This window comes from Tachyglossus aculeatus, chromosome 13 (assembly GCF_015852505.1).
Source record: "Tachyglossus aculeatus isolate mTacAcu1 chromosome 13, mTacAcu1.pri, whole genome shotgun sequence".
NCBI classification, from domain to species: domain Eukaryota; kingdom Metazoa; phylum Chordata; class Mammalia; order Monotremata; family Tachyglossidae; genus Tachyglossus; species Tachyglossus aculeatus.
Window position 1 is genome coordinate 8971224 of NC_052078.1, and position 21994 is coordinate 8993217.

General features: G+C 44.5%; 1 protein-coding gene across 1 annotated transcript in view; it reads right to left on the bottom strand.

Annotated features, from left to right (window-relative positions):
* The window catches only part of PTPRN2 (protein tyrosine phosphatase receptor type N2), a 661085-nt gene that overhangs the window by 494119 nt on the left and 144972 nt on the right, over positions 1-21994 (bottom strand). Inside the window, exons 5-6 of the mRNA XM_038755516.1 lie at positions 18363-18840; positions 1079-1327 (exon numbers count right to left, since the gene is read on the bottom strand). Of these exons, the coding sequence (XP_038611444.1) occupies positions 1079-1327; positions 18363-18840 (727 nt within the window). The remainder of the gene's footprint in view (positions 1-1078; positions 1328-18362; positions 18841-21994) is intronic.

The window sequence follows — 21994 nt, forward strand, 5'->3', positions numbered from 1 at the left end:
AAATGTACAGTTTTCAATATGCCAAGACCACAATTACCAGCTGGGAATCCTACTTCTTTAGCAGACTGGTTTGGAAAATACCCTGAAGTCAACTAACTAAATGACCCTCCTGCCCTAGCCAGACTGTGAATTCACACAAAAAGTGACATCACCAAATTCATCATCAACATAAATGACTATTTGCCTGTGAATCGAAAAGCACAAAGCACTGTAAATGCAGAACTCACCTTTTGCCGCCCTCTCTCTAATACAATCAACTCTTGATTATCCAGAAGTGGATTGTCCACAGCTGATTTTTTAAGTTTTCACTCACTGGGAGCCTGCCTTTCTTCTGACCTTCCCTCCATACTAGGTTGATCCACTACTTCAGCAAGCTCTGCTGCCCCATCCTCCCTCACAGGTTCACCTTCCTCTGATGCTGAGATGGGGTTCAAATTGCCTCCTGTTCCAGGTTATGTGCCAATTTTATCACCCACATTAATGCAGATGTGTGGCTACTCAAGGGCTGATCACAATACTGAACACTTCTGCAAAGACCTTAAGAACATTCCATGAGCTTTGGAGGAGGATGTGATGGCGCCCTTTGCTACTTCTGTGTGCAGTGAAAGGAGGGAAAGAGGTTTTCGGGAAGGCAATTTTCGTTTTACCCCGCAAGCAACCATGACATTCAAAGGCAGAGTCATGTACATAAAGCAGAAAGCAGATGACTTTTTTTACCCCATTGTTCATATATTCTAAAACATTCCCTCTTGGAACTAAAAACACTTTCTATCATTATTATGATTTTTTTAAAACCAACTCAGTCTTCAGGTAGAGAGACTACACATTCTAGCAGACAGCTATTTGCCTTTCAACATAATTGCCTACGTAAGCTTACCCTGTTTAGAAAGCTTTTAGAGACAGAGTTCAAATAGATAAAAATTGATACCACAAATCCCTGAATCCGCAGTGCACAGGAGAAACTAAGGTCTCAGAACTTTCTTAGACCCCTCCACACTGTCCTCTCCAAAATGCAAGCCTAGGAAATGTAATTGCACTCAGGGAAGATTTTTCTTTCAAAGGAAGCACAAGATCTTACCTGGTAAATCATCTTCCCTCATTAATTCTGTCTTGTAATCTTCCCACTCTGGCGCATCTAGTCTCTTCTTCTCTTGGTCCCCTCGCTCTCCTCCAGCCTTTCTTCCAACGCTTCCCTGTTCGTCTCTGTCCACACCTTGAATGATGTCAGCAATGACATCTGCCATCTCGTCAAGCTCCTGAGGACTCAGATTGTCCACGTTCACTTGGTGCTTCCTCAGGTCCTTCAGCACAGTCTGAATGAAGGCTTCTATAACACAAAAACAAAGCAAGAAAAAAGGGTTTCAGTATCTACAGAAGGGAGTTGGCCGGAGTGGGGGGGCAGGGGGGGAAAGACAAGGATGTCCAAGGATTGGATAGCAAGCTCGTATTAGAAGAGTGGAGCATGGAGGCACTTTCAAGTAAATCCCTCCATCATAGTTGGAGTGTATTCTCAACTGACAGTCAATCAATCAATGGCATTTATTGAGTGTTTTCTGTGTGCAGAGCACTATACTAAAAGCTTAGGAGAATACACTATGATAGACATGATCCCTACCCTCAAGGAGCTAATAATCCAGTGGAGGACCTTACATCTTGTGGAAGAGACTTACAAAGTGTATCGGCCTATCAGAACCTGACAAAATTATTCTCCTTCAATTGTGAATTTTTGTTGCCAAAGGTCTGCATTTTCTATTCAGTGTAGAAGAGTATAAGAAATGCCAAACTAGGTCAGACTAATGGAACTATTCAGTCCCGTGTTCTGATTCCAATAGCAACCCCAAAGGTTGCAGAGAGGAACAGTGTGATAGATGTCTCCCTGGACATCCATTCTGGTTAGGAATGATCCTACAATCCTCAACTTTCCCCTCTAATAACTCATCTGAACCCATCATCCCCGAATTTATCCAAGTTCTTTTTGAGTTTTCTAACATCCTTGCAATGTCCATCTTCTTTGAACTCAATCATAAACATCCCGAGGAATGTCACTAATAGCTTATCCTCTACTGTGGGGCCTCCACCACAGAGAAATTAATTTCATATCAAGCACTCCTGAATGCTTGATGAATGTGAATTGAACCACAGTTTGTGAAGCAATGGAATTAGTATAGCTCTGCGATTCAGTGTGGCTTCTAAGGGAGAGAAAAATCATTCTAGGTTGCAACTACCGCTCAATTCAGAGAGCCCCATGGCTGAGACTGTTGCTCTCCTGCAGAAGGCAAGTATTTAAGCACCCTACTAAATCTATCTTCGAGGGACTAGAATACCCAAACAGTCCTTTTGTAAGTGACTCGGTCTATTTAATCTCATGAGTGTCCTCTCCCAGCACTGGCATCAAAAGCGTTGAAGCATCTTTTGTGGTTAGCGACGGCTCCGGCAGCCTAACATCTTTTGCAGTAGCTGTAAAAATATGTGGCAGCACCAAAATTCATATTTAATGAACATGCATTTGGGCTTGGAAGTTTCAAGGAATGAACTGAAGTTTCTGCTTTTGAGAAACTTGCAAGGTAAACACTGAAAAATTCAACACTTCAAATTTTAAAATTGACTGTCGACAAAGAATTCTCATCGTGGCTCTCTCCAGCACTGGAAACCCTATAAATTTTTCCAAAAAGTTTCATAATGTTCTTGGGAAATTTTATTCACCACTCTTGTGAATCATTCTCCTTCTCAGCTCCTTCCCACCACTCTGGGCTCTTCGCTCCAAACACAATCCAACTTGAAGGAAAAATAACAATAAAGGATTTTCTTTGCAATTGAAAGCAAATGCCTTATGCCATGGTTGTCTGCGTCTGCATTAGCTTATTCTTAGGATGTGAGGTCCTCAAGGGCAGAAGGCCATGTCTCTTTGGATTTAACTTGGTATAGCACCTAGCAGACCTGGTGCCCACCAAAGATCATTCTTGATTTCACTTGTTTGACAAGTTTGACAAGCCACTGACTGGAACGCACAGCAAAAGCAAACGATTCTGTCTAGTTGGTTCTCATCAGAACCAGCCAGCTCTGTGTCGCTTTCAGAGGCTCTCCAGCCCCTTGTGAATTTGATAGCAATGACACAGCTGAGGCGATGCTAGGTGCCTTCAGCAATGATGGCACAATTAAAATTTTTCTGCCACATATGGGCAGTGGCTTCATTAAACCGGAAAATGCCAGGTGTGGAAATCCAGATACATCCATTTGAAGTCACAGCTTCAGATTCAAACCACCAATTCAAATCTCGAAGAAGAAATCAAGTTTGAAGGGGGAGAAAATGAGGATGAAAGGAGGACAGAAACAAGAGGAAGAAAAAGCAAGGATCCTGGAGTAAAATAAACGCCCTTCCTGCAGTCTCCCACTGCCTTAAAGGCTGTCTAGAACACTGCTCTGCACAAAGTAAGTGCTCAACAAATACAATTGATTGATTCACTGATTGCCTGGTTAATCCCATTCATTGGCCTGGGCAGATTTCTGAGCCCAATCTCTTCACAAGAGAAAGAGAAACAGGGTCACTGATTCTTCACCGGCTGAGCAGCTGTTGGCAAGGCAGCCTAGTCTCCCCACTGCCTTTGGGAGGGAACACTTGAGCCAAGTCAAACTATTGCAAGTCCTTCAGAGATCCATGAAAGCCAGGTCAAAGCTCCAGGCTCTCTCTGGAACCAGTGCTTCTCATCTCTCCAGAGTTGTGGGGAATCTCAAATCGACACAGACCTTCATCACCATCACAAAAAAAAAGTCCCTTCCTTCCAGAATTGTCCACTGTTTGCCATAATGAGTGAAATGTTGGGGCTGGGACTGGCCAGCAATGGAATGTTACTTTCATTCGGGAGGCTAACAGGAATGCAGCCTGGAGGACTTCTGAATGAACTGAGGTGTTCCACAGCTGCTGCTGCTTGGGAATTTTGCAGCCATCCAAAGCGATGTCAATACCACTGTAGAAAAATGTGGCTGCAAAGGCCAAAATGCGATCAACAGTCACTTTGGTTTTCTGCAGCCACAAGCAGGGCCTGACTCCATTTTCAACTCTGCCTTCTTGAATTAAGGTCTGGCTGGAGTCTTTGTTTAAACAGGGGCTACATTTCAGATTCCTGCATACCAGAGGGCAAAGCAGGGCCCAATAGTCTTGTTGGTGCCAGCCCACAGAATAGCACTGCCAGCTCCCAATGGCCCTGCTCACCGGTGACTGCATGGCTGCTAGGCAAGGCTTTGGGAAGGGAGGAAATGCAATGTGAACTGCAGGACTGGAAATGCCCTTCCTAGTTCAGTTCTGGTCCCCATATCCCAGCAGGGGCAGATTTTTTTTGCTCGGAGAAATAGGCTGGGAATAGAAAAGCAATCCCAAATGTGACAAGCTAACTACTGGGGCTTAAAATAAAACTCCTCCCCACAGAAGGTAGTCATGGAGATAAAAAAAACATCACCTCATTTGGAGAATTCCCCTTCTGCCTGCCACAACTTCCTCTTGCAAATCAAAAGCAGCTAGATCTCTGAAGAAGCTTTTGAAATGCAATGTCAAGCTTGCCCAGTCCGCACAAGCTTTAGTCACAGGAATGATGGGTGACAAGGTTTGGGTTACTTAGACAGGGTCCTCAGTGCAAAAATAAGCAGACTTGACATTATTGAAATTTTGCAGGGGAAAATTCAGGCATCGTTTCCTTCTAACCACTTAAGAGGTTTGCCTTTCAGAAAAGTTTGGAGCGATATGATCGTTTTCAATAGTTTTTGCTACTACTTTCTGAATATGTCTTTTTAACGGAGAGATCACCCTCTTTAATGACCCTCTGCCTTACTCTTTTGAAATGGCATTCAGAAAATGGAAGCAGAAAAAAAATATATTGAAAAGCCTTCTGTTTTATATCCCTGACAAAATCTTCTGGTTAAGGATGTCAGAATGCTCCCTCCCTTATTCCTAATAATGTGTGAGCACCTTATCTTCGGCGATCAAGACAATAAAAGCAGAGGTTTTTATTGAGCACCTACTTGGTGCAAAGTGCCTGTTCTAAGGGCTTGGAAATATGTAAGAGAAGGAAAGGCATGAGCCCTGCCCTTTAAGAGCCTACAGTCACGTGAGGAAGACAAGTGGAAACCAACTGGATATAGACAACTGGGTTAGAGAAAAAGGGTCTGGGTAAAAGAAAAGTAGCCAACAACTGATATAAACACGAATGCTAAGGGGCTGTTGCCTGACCTGGTCAGGGGAGGGACATGGTGAATTTGAGGTGGAAGACACAGGCAATGGGTCAGCCTGAGGAGAGTCATGACGAAGATACAGTTAGACAGCAAGCTTGGAAAGAGCAAAGCACAAGCTAGGGCAAAGTTGGAGAAGACAACTGGTGGAGAGCCTTAAATCTCATAGTCAGAAATTTTTACTAGGCAGAGAAAATATGGAGATCTTTGAGGACAGAGGGATGTATACTGAATGGCACTTTGAGAAGATAACCCGAGTAGCTGTACATTGGTTAACCTCAGGTGGTGAGAAACCTGAGGGAGAAAGTCCAGCCAGGAGGATGCGTCAGTATTCCAGTGGGGAGGGGAGGATGTATTCATACTACTGCCTGTCTTATATTCACTTTTCCTACTGCTCCAGTTCTTGTTAAATAATTCCTGTCTGTTTTCCCTAGTAGATTGCACACTCTTGGAGGGCAGGACAGGAGACATCTGTTTTGCTTTTTATATGCTCCCAGGTGCTAAGTATGAGCCTCTGCACTGAGCAGGTGTTCAATAAATGCCAGATAGAAGTGTTAATTGGTTGGTTCAGACACTCAATGAGGAAAGAGGTTGTAAGGGTGGAGAGGAAGGGCTGGAAATAAGTCCCACTGGATAGCTGACATGTGGCGATAGCCACATTTGCCATTTCCTTGGCATGTATAGCCCTTTAGAGGGATGGTTACTGAAGGTAAGTAGTAAGTGAGAAACAGTGTGACTAGTGGTTAGAGCACGGGCCTGTAGCTAGAAGCACATGGGCTCTAATCCTGGCTCTGCCACTTGTCTGCTGCAGGACCTTAGGCAAGTCACTTCAATTCTCTGGGACTCAGTTCCTTCATCCGTAAAATGGGGATTAAGACTGTGAGCCCTGTGTGGAACAGGGACTACATCCAACCCGATTATCTTGTATCTACCCCAGCACTTACTACAGTGCCAGGCTCATAGTAAGTGCTTAACAAATTCCCCAATTATTTTTATTATTAAGGACCTGGGTCTTAATCCCAGCTCAGCTCCTTGTCTGTTGTCTGACCTTGAGCAAGTCACTTCACTTCCCCGTGCCTCAGTTACCTCATCTGTAAAATGGGGATAATGACTGAATTCTATCTGGGATGGGGACTGTGTCCAACCCAACTGCCTTGTATCTACTCCAGTGCTTAGTACAGTGCCTGGCACATAGTAAGCACTTAACCAACACCACAATTTTTAATAAATGAGGTATCTGATGGCAGAGGTACAGCCCAGACCTGCAAGGGCTACAGAACCCCTCAAAGAAAATTACCACAAGGATCCCTGTGGATAAGAGTTCATTCTTTCCTTAGTCTCTTCCCATTCTCAGGATTATTCCAAGTAGCTCATTCAAGCTGGCTTTGCTCCACTCTAGAGTTCTGGGGCCAGAAGATGGCAATCCAAGGCCAGGGAGGGGCCAGACGCTTTGCCTTCCTTGGAGTTGACAGTATTGTAGAGAGCAGAAGGTTGCCATGATGCCTCTACGTTCTGTATCACCACTTCTGCTATTTATATGTCACTGAGACGGTGTACAGCTCTTTGTGGAAAGCATAAAAGATTCAAAGCCCTCAGGGATGCTTTGGGATTAAAGGTGCTTATGTGTTATCATCATTGTTGTTGTTGCTTTGAAAGTTCATTTTAATGTCTCCTCCTTCAAAACTATCTACCTCGAACCACCTAACTGAGTCACTGGATAACACACCAACAACATAACCTTTTCATTTCTATTTTGTTTCTTTTCCTCCCAGAGCCTTTTTTTCTCTCGTGTATCTATTATCTCAGCAAGGTCTTATCTCTCCAGCCTACTTCCAAGATTCTGCATTGAGAACAGAGCACTAGCTCTGTCTCCAACAAAATGGAAATACAGAAGGAAAATGGAAAATCATATATGGAGGAACGTAAATGGCCACAAGTTCCTTTGGAACAGGTACTATGTTCCTAGTAGTAGTAGTAAGTAGTAGTAGTGGTGGTAGCATTTATTGAGTGGCCACTTGGTGCAGAGCTCTATGCGGAGCACTTAGGAAGCGCAGAAGAAGTGACATACTCCCTGCCCACAAGGAGCTTACACTCTAACTGGGAGAGTCTCATTGATGATTGCTCCTCTTGCTCTGGCCAGAATCACAAAGGGCACCTTCCACCAAGAAGATGCCTCTTGAAGAAGAGCAGAATCAAGGCTAAGGATCAGTGGGAAAGAACCAGTCATACAGTACTGAGCTCCCCCGTTAATGAATAGTCCTGTCCTTAAGAGTTACAAAAACTGCCCCAGGCACTTCAGAGACAGAGAGGGCCATGGCCGTGAATTGAGTGATGTAGGGAGAGAAATAGCAGCTGCAACCCTGGTCCAGACACACACACACACATTCTCTCTCTTTCTCTCTCCCTCCCTCCCCCACCTCTTCTGCATACAAGCTTAATAAGTCTGATGGAAAGAGATGCTGAAGGATGGGAAATGAGCCAAGGCCTCTGAGGTAGAGAAAATTCCTTCCTCCCAACATTAAGGAACCTAAAAACACAGCTTGGTAGCTCACTCGTTTTCTTGGGGTTCAGGGTAGAAAGTCCACTCAGAGGGATCCCATCCCTTCTGAAACCTTTCTCAGAGGTGATATTTTAAGTGGAGCATGGAGTCTGCACTCTAACACACTCAGAGGCAACACTAGCACCCACGTCTGCTATCTGGCTGCACCAACAAAGTGGTGCTCTTTCTCACGTCAACCACCTCTTCCTGACCCACAAAATGACAACAAAAAATTATCCAAAGGTGGGGTCAGGGATTGGGAGATGTTGATTTAGGTGACATATTTCTTAAACTCCCATTGAGTGCCGAGCCCTACACCAGGTGCAGGGAGAAGTGCAGGACATGGTCCCTGCCCTCGAGAAGTGTACCATCCGAAGGATCGATAAACATGCCCTACTGAAGATGACTTCCAGATTTGACTCAAAGAGAAGCAGACAGTACATCAATCTGAATCTTCACTTGGTATAAATCTTTAGCGTGACTCACAGAACTAGGAAGAAAGACCTATCGATGTGCTCAGTTGTTGCAAAAATTTGATGTTATGGAGCATTTCCTCATCTTCACTATGACCAATCAATCAATCAATCAATCGTATTTATTGAGCGCTTACTATGTGCAGAGCACTGTACTAAGCGCTTGGGAAGTACAAATTGGCATCACATAGAGACAGTCCCTACCCGATAGTGGGCTCACAGTCTAAAAGGGGGAGACAGAGAACAGAACCAAACATACCAACAAAATAAAATAAGTAGGATAGAAATGTACAAGTAAAATAAATAAATAAATAAATAAACAGAGTAATAAATATGTACAACCATATATACATATATACAGGTGCTGTGGGGAGGGGAAGGCGGTAAGGCGGGGGGATGGAGAGGGGGACGAGGGGGAAAGGAAAGAAGGGGCTCAGTCTGGGAAGGCCTCCTGGAGGAGGTGAGCTCTCAGCAGGGCCTTGAAGGAAGGAAGAGAGCTAGCTTGGCGGATGGGCAGAGGGAGGGCATTCCAGGCCCGGGGGATGACGTGGGCCGGGGGTCGATGGCGGGACAGGCGAGAGCGAGGTACAGTGAGGAGATTAGTGGTGGAGGAGCGGAGGGTGCGGGCTGGGCAGTAGAAGGAGAGAAGGGAGGTGAGGTAGGAGGGGGCGAGGTGATGGAGAGCCTTGAAGCCCAGGGTGAGGAGAGCCTTGAAGCCCACTGATTTTCCTCTTTCTGCAGTCCCTTATTTTATTTCCATCATCATTTTTCAACATCGATTACAATCATCCTTTTGTCTGGCTCAGGCTCGCTCCTCCAAAAACACAAGTCCATGACCCAATATTCTTTTTGATCTCATGCATGCTGCATTCATTTCTGATTGACCTGTTTTGTCATCAGATCTGCCCAAAGCAGTCCCCTACTTCCATGTGGAAATCTTCTGCTTCTTGGGATCCAATCTGTTAGGCAGGAGATCCAGTTGTTGCCATAGCCTCCCATAATAATGTATAATATAAATTATTACTATTATTATGGTATTTGTTAAGTGCTTACTACATGCTGAGCACTGTTTTAAGCTCTGGGGTAGATACAAGATCATCAAATTGTCCCACGTGGGGCTCACAGTTTTAATCCCCATTTTACAGATGAGGTAGCTGAGGAACAGAGAAGATAAGTGGCTTGCCCAAGGTCACCAAAGTCACATCACAGACAAGTGGTGGAGCCAGGATTAGAACCCATGTCCTCTGACTTCTAAGCCTATGCTCTTTCCACTTCTAAGCCACACTGCTTCCTCATACATTTACGTTACATATAATACTATAATATAATGATGGCATTTGTATAATAATGACGGCATTTGTGAAGTGCTAACTATGTGCCAAGCACTGCATGCTAGTAAGAACATAAATAACTTTATCGAAGCATTCACCTGGCAGGGAAAAATCACCAAAATTAACCTGCCATTAAAAAACACAAAAAAACACACCACAGAAATTCCCATTCCATGATTCAGAGCATTTTATCCCCAAGCAACTATTTGTCCCAGTCCTAAGAACACATTCTCCCTTCCCACCACTCACGAATCTACCTAGAAATTCACCTCCAAGTCAAGACAGAATGTTGCCCTACAAAGGAGGCAGAATGAGGCTCATGCACGTACATAGGCATGAGTTCTACATTTAGAATGCATTTTTCCTCTCATGAGTTCTGGAGGTCACGTACCCCACACTGTTACACCATCGAAAGAGAAAGAGCGGCTGAATTCATGGGACCTACATAGCTACAACTAAAGATCTTCAGAGGCAACATGGATCTGAATGATGTCACAGATTTCTGTGACCTAGGAAGCTCACTGCACAATGATGCAATGATAGACAAGGAAGTAGAAAAGTGAACCAAGAAAGCCAGCTTACTCTTCAGGTGGCTATCAACAAAAACCTTCAGTTCACGTCTCCCCACTCCTCAAGAACCTCCACCGGCGGCCCATCTACCTCCGCATCAAACGGAAACTCCTTACCATTGCTTTTAAAGCACTCAATCATATCGCCCCATTCTACTACTACAGCCCAACCTGCACACTCCATTCCTCTAGCACTAGGTTGGACACAGGCACTGTCCCACATGAACCTCACAGTCTTAATCTCCACTTTACAGTTGAGGTAACTAAGGCACAGAGAAGTCAAATGATTTGCCCAAGGTCACACAGCAGACAAGTGGCAGCGCCAAGATTAGAACCGAGGTCCTCCTGACTCTCAGGCCTGTGCTCTATCCATCCCCCTAGTCTGGAAATCCCTCCCCTTCCATTTATGTTAGACCACCACTCTCTCCACCCTCAAAGCATTTCTAAATGCATATCTCCTCCAAGAGGCCTTACCTGAATAAACCCTCTTTTCCACGACTTGGTCTTCCTTCTGTGTCTATAACACCTGGATCTGTGACTTTTGGACATTTGATACTTGCTCCACCATCAACCCCACAGCAATTATGCACATACCTTTAAATTCTATATTATAAATTACTTATTTATTCACATTAATGTCCCTCTCCTCCTCTAGACTGCAAGCTCATTATGGGCAGGGAAAGTGTCTGCTAATTCTGTTGTATTGTACTCTCCCAAGTGCTTAGTACAGTGCTCTGCACATGGTAAGCACTCAGTAAATACAGTTGATTGATTGACTGAGTGAGAAAAATAACATCAGTCTTCAGACCAGAACTGTAACGCTGTCTAATGCAGTAGTGAAACCTGGACACGACAAACGGCAAACCCAGGTCTTTCAGTGATTCCTTCAGCACAGTTAGCTGGCAAGGCAAGTGATGAGAAAAAAAAATCACTAATGAGTGTCATAAAATGAATAAAATACACCATCACTAGAGCTATGTTCACCTCAGAACAACTTTGCTGGGTGAGATGTATGAGGAGAAAGGATGACAGTTGGATACTCAAAAAACAACTGTGTGGTGAGCTGAAATGTAGCAACTGGAAGTGAGGGGGGAAAGAAGAAACACCTTCAAGATGCACTGAAATACAACCTTAGTCAAGGCGACATCGCAGTTGAAAGCTGTGAGACGATTGTCCCCAACTTCAAGGGAATCATGAGAGAAAGAGGCAGAAAAAACCCAGCACCAAGCAAGTGCTGCCAACATCAAAGACATCAGCACCATGGGAAACAATCTTTGTGTGCAACTGGTGTGGCTGAGACTTTAGGGCCACACCTATCTTTTCAGCCATACTCGCACAACCAGAAAACTTCACCCTCTGTGGATTCACCTTCAAATATGAAGGATAGCTACACATTTAGAGTTTTATTTGCTGCAAAGTTGGATTATGAAATCACTCTCGCTTAAGTAGGACACCTTCTTTTCTTAATCCCTGGAAACATAAATCATAAAATCACAGACTGGAAGAGTCAACAGAGGTCATCCTTATGCCTTATGCCGCAACAGGATAGATGAGTGACTCTATTCATTTTAAAATTCTCCAGGAAACAGGGGGCCTAGTGTCAAACACCCTATTATAGCCAGGAAGTCCTTCACTGTATATGACCTACATTGCTCTTGTTGCACCTTATAGGAACATCCCAATATTTACCCCAGGAAACCTTGGAAAAATATTTTTCTCTCTTCCCCTTTAATAACTTAATAGTTTTGATAACTCCCGTTTAATAATTTAAATAATATTTCCGGGTTAGATCAATGAAAAAACATCAGCAATTCAGTCAAGAAAATTATATGGGACCCCATTTAGATGTTTCTTTTGGAGACGCAGCAAGGCCTAGTGGAAAGAGCATGGGCCTGGGAATCAGATGATCCTGGTTCTAATTCCAGCTCTGCTAATTGCTTGCTGTGTGACCTTGGGCAAGACACCTCACTTCTCTGCGTCTCAGTTTCCTCAACAGTAAAATGGGGATTAAATACCTGTTCTTGTTCCTACTTGGACTGCAGGCCCCACGCGGGACAGGGAATGTGTCCAACCTAGTAACTTGTACCTACCCCATCGCTTTGAACAGTGTTTGACACATAGTAAGGGCTTAACAAATATCATTTAAAAAAAAGACGACATACAAGCAGGGTGAAAAGGGTTTTGGTGGCAAACTCTGGCTCACTGAAATCCACAAAAAGAGAGAATAACGTTTTAAAACGATCTCCAGATAACCACTGGGAATGGGCCCTCTGCTAGAGTTACTTTGACAGTGCCACCAACAGTCACTGGAAATGATGTGACATAAGGCCATACTGTAAACGGGCAGGATGGTCCTAGTGGACCAGATACGGAATGTGGGTTGGGCACACATTCAATTGCCCCAAAGATCAAAGAGGAATTTTCTTTTGTGCCATCAACTCCACAGTATGACTCTGAGATGGTGAGCTATCCCTACTGACATTTTATAGTTTTCAACATTTCTAAAGGGATAGGACATGATAATTATGGGAAATGTCACAGGATCAGGTATGCGAGGACTGGAGTAGGAGATCAACTTGTCTACACCCTTGCTGAACCAATGTGTTATGAAAGACATAACGGCAATTATATGCATTCCAGATTTCCCAACTAAATGTTTCCAGTTAACATTTAGCAGAAGGTGCAAGGATTAAATGAAGACACCCAAAAAGCCTCCTTACAGATTTGGGAGAAAAGACACCAATGACAGACTTCTAAATGCTGTTATTCCCAAGTGGTCTGAAATAGGAACTGATGTTGCCTCATCAGTGGCTAATTTACTCACACGGGAAGTAGTTTAATCACCCCTGTGTATTGAGCAATCAAACTATCTCCAAGGTAAGGGAAAAGTACTATTCTTCCCATCTTTGAGAAGCAGCATGGCCTAGCGGAAACAGGATTGATCTGGGAGTCAGAGGACCTGGGTTCTAATCCCTGGCTCTGCCACTTTTCTGCTGTGTGACCTTGGTCCAAGTCACTTGTCTTCTCTGCACCTCAGTTTCCTCATGGATTCAACCCTATTCCTTCCTACCTAGACTGTGGGCCCCATGTAGGACAGGGCCTGTGTCCAACCTGATAAACTTCTAGCTACCCCAGCGCTTAGAACAATGTGTGGCACACAGTAAGCGCTTAAATTCCAAAATTACTATCATCAAAACCTTAGAAACAAGGATCCTGAGGTGTTTTGGAACCCCAAGCTCTACCCCTTGAAGCTATGCGGTTTTTCAAGAATCGTCCTTTTTGCACACAGAACTTTAAATAAGCTCAGTCTTTACTTACTGACATAGCCGATGAGCTTCTAGGCTCCAACTTTCCAAATTCTGTTCATAAAGGAAATGTGACCAAAGCTTAATCTTTTCAATTGCCCTTTAAACAGTAAAGTGTGATTCCTCAAGGCTGGGTTCACCACCAGATACGCGAAGCTAACCTGGCATATATCCAGGTAGGGAAGGCTAATATGAAATCTGTGTTAGGTTAAGGATCAAAGGTGGATTACCCTGAACCAAATGTGCATATGGGCACTTAATAAACACTATTTGATGAACTGAGGCTCTCATGACAAGCAAAATTAAAGGCTATGGATTTCTTATATTCTCACAGGGGAATCAGTATCTTCAACATCATCAGCTTAAGGAAGAAGTAGGGCTTCCTCCAAGTAGTATAAGATTCCCAGAGCAATGGTCAGTGTCCCGCACACATGTCTGAAAGCTTCTTCAGAGGTGATACAAATCAACCGCCTTCAGATGGTAAGCAAGTGGGAGCCGCTCGGAGTGCTCAGCCAGATAGGGTCACCAAAGGGCAGCGATGAGTGTTTGAAAGTGTCCGGCCTCCCTCTGCCTGAGGTGGAAGTGGAACCTGTATTAACTGGAACTTGGGAGAGGAAATAATAATAATAATAATAATGATAGCATTTATTAAGCGCTATGTGCAAAGCACTGTTTTAAGCGCTGGGGAGGTTACAAGGTGATCAGGTTGTCCCACGTGGGGCTCACAGTCTTAATCCCCATTTTACAGATGAGGGAACTGAGGCACAGAGAAGTTACGTGACTTGCCCAAAGTCACACAGCTGACAATTGGCAGAGCCGGGATTTGAACCCATGACCTCTGACTCCAAAGCCCATGCTCTTTCCACTGAGCCATGCTGCTTCTCCAATAATAATGATGGTATCTGTTAAGCGCTTACTACGTGCGAAGCAATAGCTCTGGATCAAGTCAGGGGTGGGAGGAGGGAGCAGGCCCCCTACCCCCACCACACTCATAAATGCCCTCATTTCAGGTGATAGGGTGGACTTCCACTTAAAATCCTGACACCATGCTATGGGCCTGGCACATTGCCCGCAGCATCACATGAGTCAGAGTGACCATTTCCTGCATGTGGAAAACAAAATGAGCAGGTTATGTATGAGAATGCCCTTCAAAAACCCATCCTTCTCCTTCCTCCCTGGGAGCATTCCAGTTAGAATCCACTTAAAGAGGGCAAGCAATGTGTGCTGGGGATGCATATATTCTCATTTGGATTCTGGGAGCTGGCTAGTCTCTCTGGCAGTCTCATTCCCCTCTCCTCTGTACCCTCCCCTTCCCACCCTTCTCTCCACAGCTGCTCTCAGGTGTCTTGGGCGTGTGGTACCCAGCTCCTGGATGTGTCTTCCCAGGACCTGGAGGAAGTGGCTGGATGCTGCAAAATCCCTCCCCACAGCCTTGCTGTGCTGAGGGAATGGTGCTAAGTGAGCCACTGGCCCCATTATTTGGACTTTATGTGGACTTTGGACAAGTCACTGAACTTCTCTGTGCCTCAATTACCTCATCTGTAAAATGGGGATTAAGACAGTGAGCCCCCCGTGGGACAACTTGATCACCTTGTAGCCTCCCCAGCAGTTAGAACACTGCTTGCACGTAGTAAGTGCTTAATAAATGCCATTGTTATTATTATTATTATTTCTCGGCTATGCAAATTTTCGGGCATGAAGTCTCAGGGATGAGGCTCACCCGACATTGCTGAAGGGAGACTCCCTCAACAGCAGCAGCAACAGCCAAGGCACCATTAGTGGCTGGAGGAGGATGCGAGGGAAGGTTAGGGCTGGCAGTTTGAGTTAAAGGGCAAAGGCGGCAGGTTTTCACAAATGGTAAAAGTGTCACTCGGCTCCACTCTTTGTTACTGTTCGGTAAAATGAATCTCCAAGAAGACTATGTGCTGGGCCTAACAACAAAACGGAGCTGCTACACCTGCTAGGAGTGGCGGGTATTGTTTTTGTTTTGACTTTTTCTCTTGACGCTGCAGAAGGGGAAGGTCCAACCGCAGTCGGCCAGGGTGAAAGCCTCAATCCTGTTTCTAAATGGGTTTGATTGTTCTGATTTACAGATCCATTTACGGGCTGCAATGGTCTCAGAAAACAGGGTGGCGGGAAAAGAGCACTGCTGCTCAGAGTCCCTTCAAATAGCCCATGGGGTCTGTTCGCGTTACGAACTCGACACAGCCGCTCCACACAAATGCCCTGAGAAAGTTGCTATTTTCTGTGCATGTTCGATTCTGCAAAATGCTGGCTGTGGTCTGATGAATTTTAGAAACACATGAGGGCCTGCAGATGTGAAGCATTTTTCCCCCAGTGACTTCTGCTGGCAATGGGGAAGTGGAATTGTTGGGAGAGAAGGAAACCAGCATGGGCCCAGTTGGCTTTGACTTGTCAAGCCTGTTGCAAAGTCCCACAGTGCCACCTGGGTTCCATGCTGCATTACAGCGTGATGATCTATTCCAGCCTTTTTAACGGGGATGCTAATACCTGATGTTGCCTACATTACAACGCCAAAGAAGGGTACGGTTTAATAAGATCAAAAGCCCCTGCAAACCTTCAGCTACTTTATCATTTAGGGTGCTTTGTTTTTATTGTGGCTGCACAATTGAGTGCTTGATAGGCAACAGGTAGAGGGAATGCTGAACAATCCACTTAGGGTGAGCCTGAATAAATAGTGTGTGTGTGTGTGTGTGTGTGTGTGTGTGTGTGTGTATCTCCATTTGTCTAGATATATATCTATACACACACACACATGTATATATGTACACACACACGTATATATATATATACGTGTGTGTGTATCTCCATTTGCCTAGATATATATCTACACACACATATATATATATATATATATGTGTGTGTGTGTGTGTGTATAGATATATTATATATCTAGGCAAATGGAGATACACACACACATATATATATATATGGGCCACACATGTGTATATATGTGCATATATGTGTGTGTGTGTGTGTGTGTGTGTGTATCTCCATTTGCCTAGATATATTATATCTATACACACACACACATATATATGTGTGTGTGTGTGTGTGTGCGCGCGTATAGATATATTATATATCTAGGCAAATGGAGATACACACACATGTATATATATATATATGGGCCACACATGTGTATATGTGTGTGTGTGTGTGTGTGTGTGTATCTCCATTTGCCTAGATATATATCTATACACACACACACACACACACACACACACACACACACACACACACACACACACACATATGAGCGAAGTGTGAGATTCTTAAAGTAAATTCAAGCTTTCAAAATGAAACTCCTCAAAATGAGGGACAAACCGAAATGACCTTTCCCTAAGGGTCTGGCAAAGAAGGAGTTTGACTTAAAAAAGAGGTCTATGTTGTTGCTGGAACATTTAAAAAGAATGCTAACTTAATAGAATTACTTATGATAATGCCTAACGGTCTTTTCTCCTGATTTTGGCAGGATCTTGGAATCAGGTTGCAGGTGAAAGAAGATTTTCAACCTCAAGATAACCACTTCAAGAAAAGAACTCCGAATAATTATGGTATTTGTTAAGTGCTTACTGGGTGCCGAGAACTGTACTAAGCAATGGAGTACATACTAGATAATCAAATCCCATATGAGGATTACAGTTTAAGTAGAAGGGAAAACTGGTGTTGAATCCCCATTTTGTAGATGAGGGAATTGGGGCAGAGAGAAGTGAAGTGACTGGCCCAAGGTCACAGAGCAGATACGTGGCGGAGCCGGGATTAGAACCCAGGTCCTTACTCCCAGGCCTGTGCCCTTGTCACTAAAGAACACTTAGAGAATGTCACGCTTGGGAGTGTAAATTGGGGTAGAATTACCTAGAGTTGAAACTCTTTTGGAATCATAAAAAAATAACAAAGGAGGAAGACCAACCCCAGGATACAGTTCACGATTTATAAGTGCCATCATATCTGTTCTGTTGAGACCATGAGCACTGGGAAACGGCATTTTCCAAAGACAATTTTCCACTAGACTGAAAGCTCCTTGTATGTTCCCAAGAGACTAGTAAAGTGTTCTCCCACAGAGTCCCTCTAGACTGTAAGCTCATTGTGGGCAGGGAACCTGTCTACCAACTCTGCTATACTGTACTCTCCCAAGTGCTTAATATAGTGCTTTGCACACAGTAAGCATTCAATAAAATATGACTAATTGATTGATTGAGTAGGGGCTCAGTAAGGAACACGCAATGCCAGAGTACGTAGAAATAAGAAACATCTGAAACTATCAATTCTTTTCCCATTGTGTCTGTACACTAACACAGAAAGAACAGTAAGGTCTGGGTGATTAAAATGGATTATGCTTAAAAAGTATAGACATTCTATTTCAATCTGCTCTCGCTGTGGTTAGGCTGAGGATAAAACCAGTGGACATAGGTCAACGTGCCTTCTTGTATTCTGCTGAGGGATTGGGGAAAACATGGCACGGATATGACATATAGGAGGGAGAATGGGAATTGCAGAGTTGGAGCCACAGAACTTGGCCACCCAACTACAGCTCCAGAAGTACTCTCTTTAGTAACTTTACTCAAGAGAAGTGAGATAGTTCTGGTTCAAAGGCTCTCAGTTGAAGAGAAAGCATTTGGTAGTCCTTTGAAAATTCCCATCTCTTTAGCTCTGGATGCTGGGGGTCTAGACCTCACAGTTTTTTCCTCTGGTCGTTTCATTTGGCCTAAATGGCAGCACTGAGATAGAGAACTGAGTGTAGTGAGCCAATCATATTCTAGACAATCAGAGCTCTCTCCCGCAATCTCACTCTCCCTGTCCCCCCATCCGGTGAAATGGTAAATCCTACAGTTCAGGAGAGAAATGAATGGTGAAGAGAGGTCAATGGTAAGCCAAGCCTAAGGTGGCCAGGGAGGATACATTACCATCCACTGTGCTCAGAGGCTCTTTGGGATCGAGTGCAGGAGAAGCAAACTTCTGATTTGACATTCCCGAATTTGGTCCCAGTAGGCGTGCTCCCATTCGTGGAAGGAACCAGGGTTTTGAGATCAACCCATCTTCCCCTTCTTTGGCGTAGACCTCGTTGTACTGGCCGGCCGGAGCCCCAGGGAATCGGGTGCCATAAAGGGGAAGGCCCTTGGTCCTGCCGCTTGAGCTCTTGTCAAGGTTTGATGCGGCCACCTTCTGAGCAGTGTAGGCGCTGAGGGTGGCGATTAGAGCCTGTCTGTTGAGATCGGCCTCTGCTTGTGGGGGGAACTTGTCCGGCTGGCGTTGCTGGAAGGTCCTCAGAGGAAAATTCTCAGGATAATCTGGATGGGTTAGCGGCGGATATGTCAGTGAAGGGCCACTGCCTTTGGCCTTTTGCAGCATGTAGTTCCACACCCACTCAGGTAAGCCATCGCTCTGGGGAGGCAGAAGAACAAAACAGAGCTCAACGTCAAGTCACTGTCAACATAGACCGGCAGGAGTCTGCACCAAAACTGTATTTGACCTCTATTTCCTGGGCCCCGATCGTCATCCGGGGCATGAATGAAGTTGGAATTTGAATCCAAGATAATATGGAATTTTTAACCCCACCGGCATTCCAAGTGGCCAGGAGAAAGAGCATAGGTCAGAGAACTGGGAGACCCCAGCTCTAATCCCAGGTCTGTCACCAGCCTGCCGTGTGACCTTCAGTAAGTCAATCATGCTCTCTATTCCTCGGTTTCCTCACCTGTATAATGGGGGAATAACAGATTATCTCAGACTGTAGGGATCACACAGGATGGGGAGGGTGTCCCATCTGATGATCCCGTATCTCAGCATTTATCGCAATTGTTTGGCATTGAGTAAGCATTTAATGATGATGATGATGATGATTATCATTATTATTATGATTACTAGTTTTCCATGCCCTGGCATTTAGCTTTCCCAATGTGGGACGTAGTCCTTCCCCACAAAGCAGACTCAAGAGCGGGAGCCTTGGATACATTTTTTTTAAAGCAACGCTTTTTTTTAAGGTTTGAAAACATTCGATCAATTATTAAAATCCCATTTTCCATCAGGGTAATTGCAAGGTTCCTTCCCTTCCGAATGCAGATAGAACCCCAAATAAATAAACCATTTTCTGGTCAGTACCCTCTCAGTCAGGAGCAGGGCTTTTCCAGCCAGACAGAGCCCTCAGCCTTGGTTGGTCTTCTCATTTCTGACTCTCAACAGGTAACAATCTTCAGGTCAATCAGTTCCCTAGAACTCCTGCCTCTCAACCCCAGGATCTGAGACCGAGAAAAAAATGGGCCTGGAAATTGTTCTCCCTTAGGGAAAGAAAGATTTCAAGCCAACTGGGGCTTCCCCTGGGATGGAGGGGAGGCAACTTCAAATGTCATTTAAGATGAGCCGTGCTTGTTTGGTTGAACTCCAAGACTCCCTATTTGCAAAAGCCTTCAGTCAGATCTCTAGGACGGCATTTAGGCACCTATCCACCGGATTTAAATTCTTCCAAATACCCGTCGATCCCCTGCTTTTTCTCTAGAAAAGGGGCAGGCAGGAGTCATTAAAAAAAAGAGAGAGAAATCTGAAATGATACAACAACAAAATAAGCCCAGAGGCAATTTCCAACAAATTGGATGTAAGTGTCAATCTTGTGCTCTGAGCTGAACCTACATTAAGGGGGACAGTCTCGGATTCCCCAGCCAGGTTGCTGCACTAGTGCTTAGGGGTCCGAGGCAAAAGGTTCTCATTAAGGGGCTCCTGATGTTGCTGCAGTCGCTGAGAGCGCATTCTAGCCCGGAGGATCGATTCATGGGACCTTTAATTACAGGAAGGCTAGGACGACATATGGGAGTAGGCAAAACCAAGCTTAAAACGATTAATTAAAAATCCGGCCTAAATGCAATCCATGAAATAAAGGACGCAGAACTACAGATTCCAGTTGACCTTGATCATCTTCAAAGTCCAAAGCAAGGAGGGACCGGGGCAGAATTTGCCAGGGCCCGAAACTCTGAACTCAAAGGCAGTATACACCAAGTTTGAGAAACTGTACCATGCATTCTGAAGGAACTCTGCCTATTCTCCAACAGCTTCGACTCCAACACTAGCAGCAACATCACACTGTACCTATACAAGGATGATTCTCTCATTCAAATGCCAAGACTCACATTTTACTTTCAAGAGGCCATTTTAAATTAAAAGGCATTTTAAATTGATTAAAGTCTACTTTAAATGGACCCATTACATCCTCCCAAAGAGTCAGCAACTTCCACATCTGGTTTCCACCAGATTCCCACCTCAGAAATTCCTAGCGGTATCATTTACTGAGCGCCCACCTGTGCTATGCCTGGTCTATGCCTGTACCAGGTGCTTGGGAAGTTCAGAATAAAGAATTGACACACTTCCAATTCACAAGAGATTACTCTCTAGTGGGGAGGCAAACACGAAACTATACATAACTACAATGGCCAAATTAAATAACTGGGGACATTTCTATTTGCATCCATTCTCAGCACACACACAAATATGTGCAGGTGTGCTGATGATGGATAAAAATACATTCATAAAGGCTAGAGCTGGTTGATGTAATAGCCTTCTTCTTCCTCCTGCTTTCAAGATCTGTAAATATTTGTCTATGGCCCCCATTCAATTAGAAGCTCCTTGAGGGCAAGGGGGCATGTCTTGCTGTTCTTGTACTCTCCCAAGCATTTAGTACAGTCCCTAGCACTTGATAAGTGTTCTGTGAATACGTACTCCTCGGAGCGAATTTCTGAGTCATCTGCATTGTCCCTCGGAGCACAGATTATCTTTAAATGATATGAAACATGGAGAAGCAGCAGTCCCCATTTGTTGCATCTTAGACCAGAATGCTAATCCTCTGGGACCTTCTCCAGGTCCACTGATGTGTGTCGTTCCAGTGGGCTTGTTTACAGTCATCATCATCATCACCATCATCAATCGTATTTATTGAGCGCTTACTATGTGCAGAGCACTGTACTAAGCGCTTGGGAAGTACAAATTGGCAACATATAGAGACAGTCCCTACCCAACAGTGGGCTCACAGTCTAAAAGGGGGAGACAGAGAACAAAACCAAACATACTAACAAAATAAAATAAATAGAATAGATATGTACAAATAAATTAAATAAATAGAGTAAAAAAATATGTACAAACATATATACATATATACAGGTGCTGTGGGGAAGGGAGGGAGGTAAGATGGGGGGATGGAGGGGGGATGAGGGGGAGAGGAAGGAAGGGGCTCAGTCTGGGAAGGCTTCCTGGAGGAGGTGAGCTCTCAGTCCTGGGAGAGCCAAGTGCACAGGGCCAGACCTTTCCTATTTAGGGGTGCCACCTGTGGCAATGTCTGAATATCCACAGAGGAAGAGCAGCTTCCTTCTTTTGGATGGGCTCAAGGCAGTAAGAATCCAAGCTGCGCAAAGCTTTATGATGCATCTCTTCTACAGCCCAAATGTGCTGGTTCCTGGAAATCTACCTGCCTTAGGACTTGATAGGAGAATTATGAATCCTGACTGACAATGTGATGCCCAGAGGGGTGAGGCTTTCAGCATTACTCAAGATAGCCCTG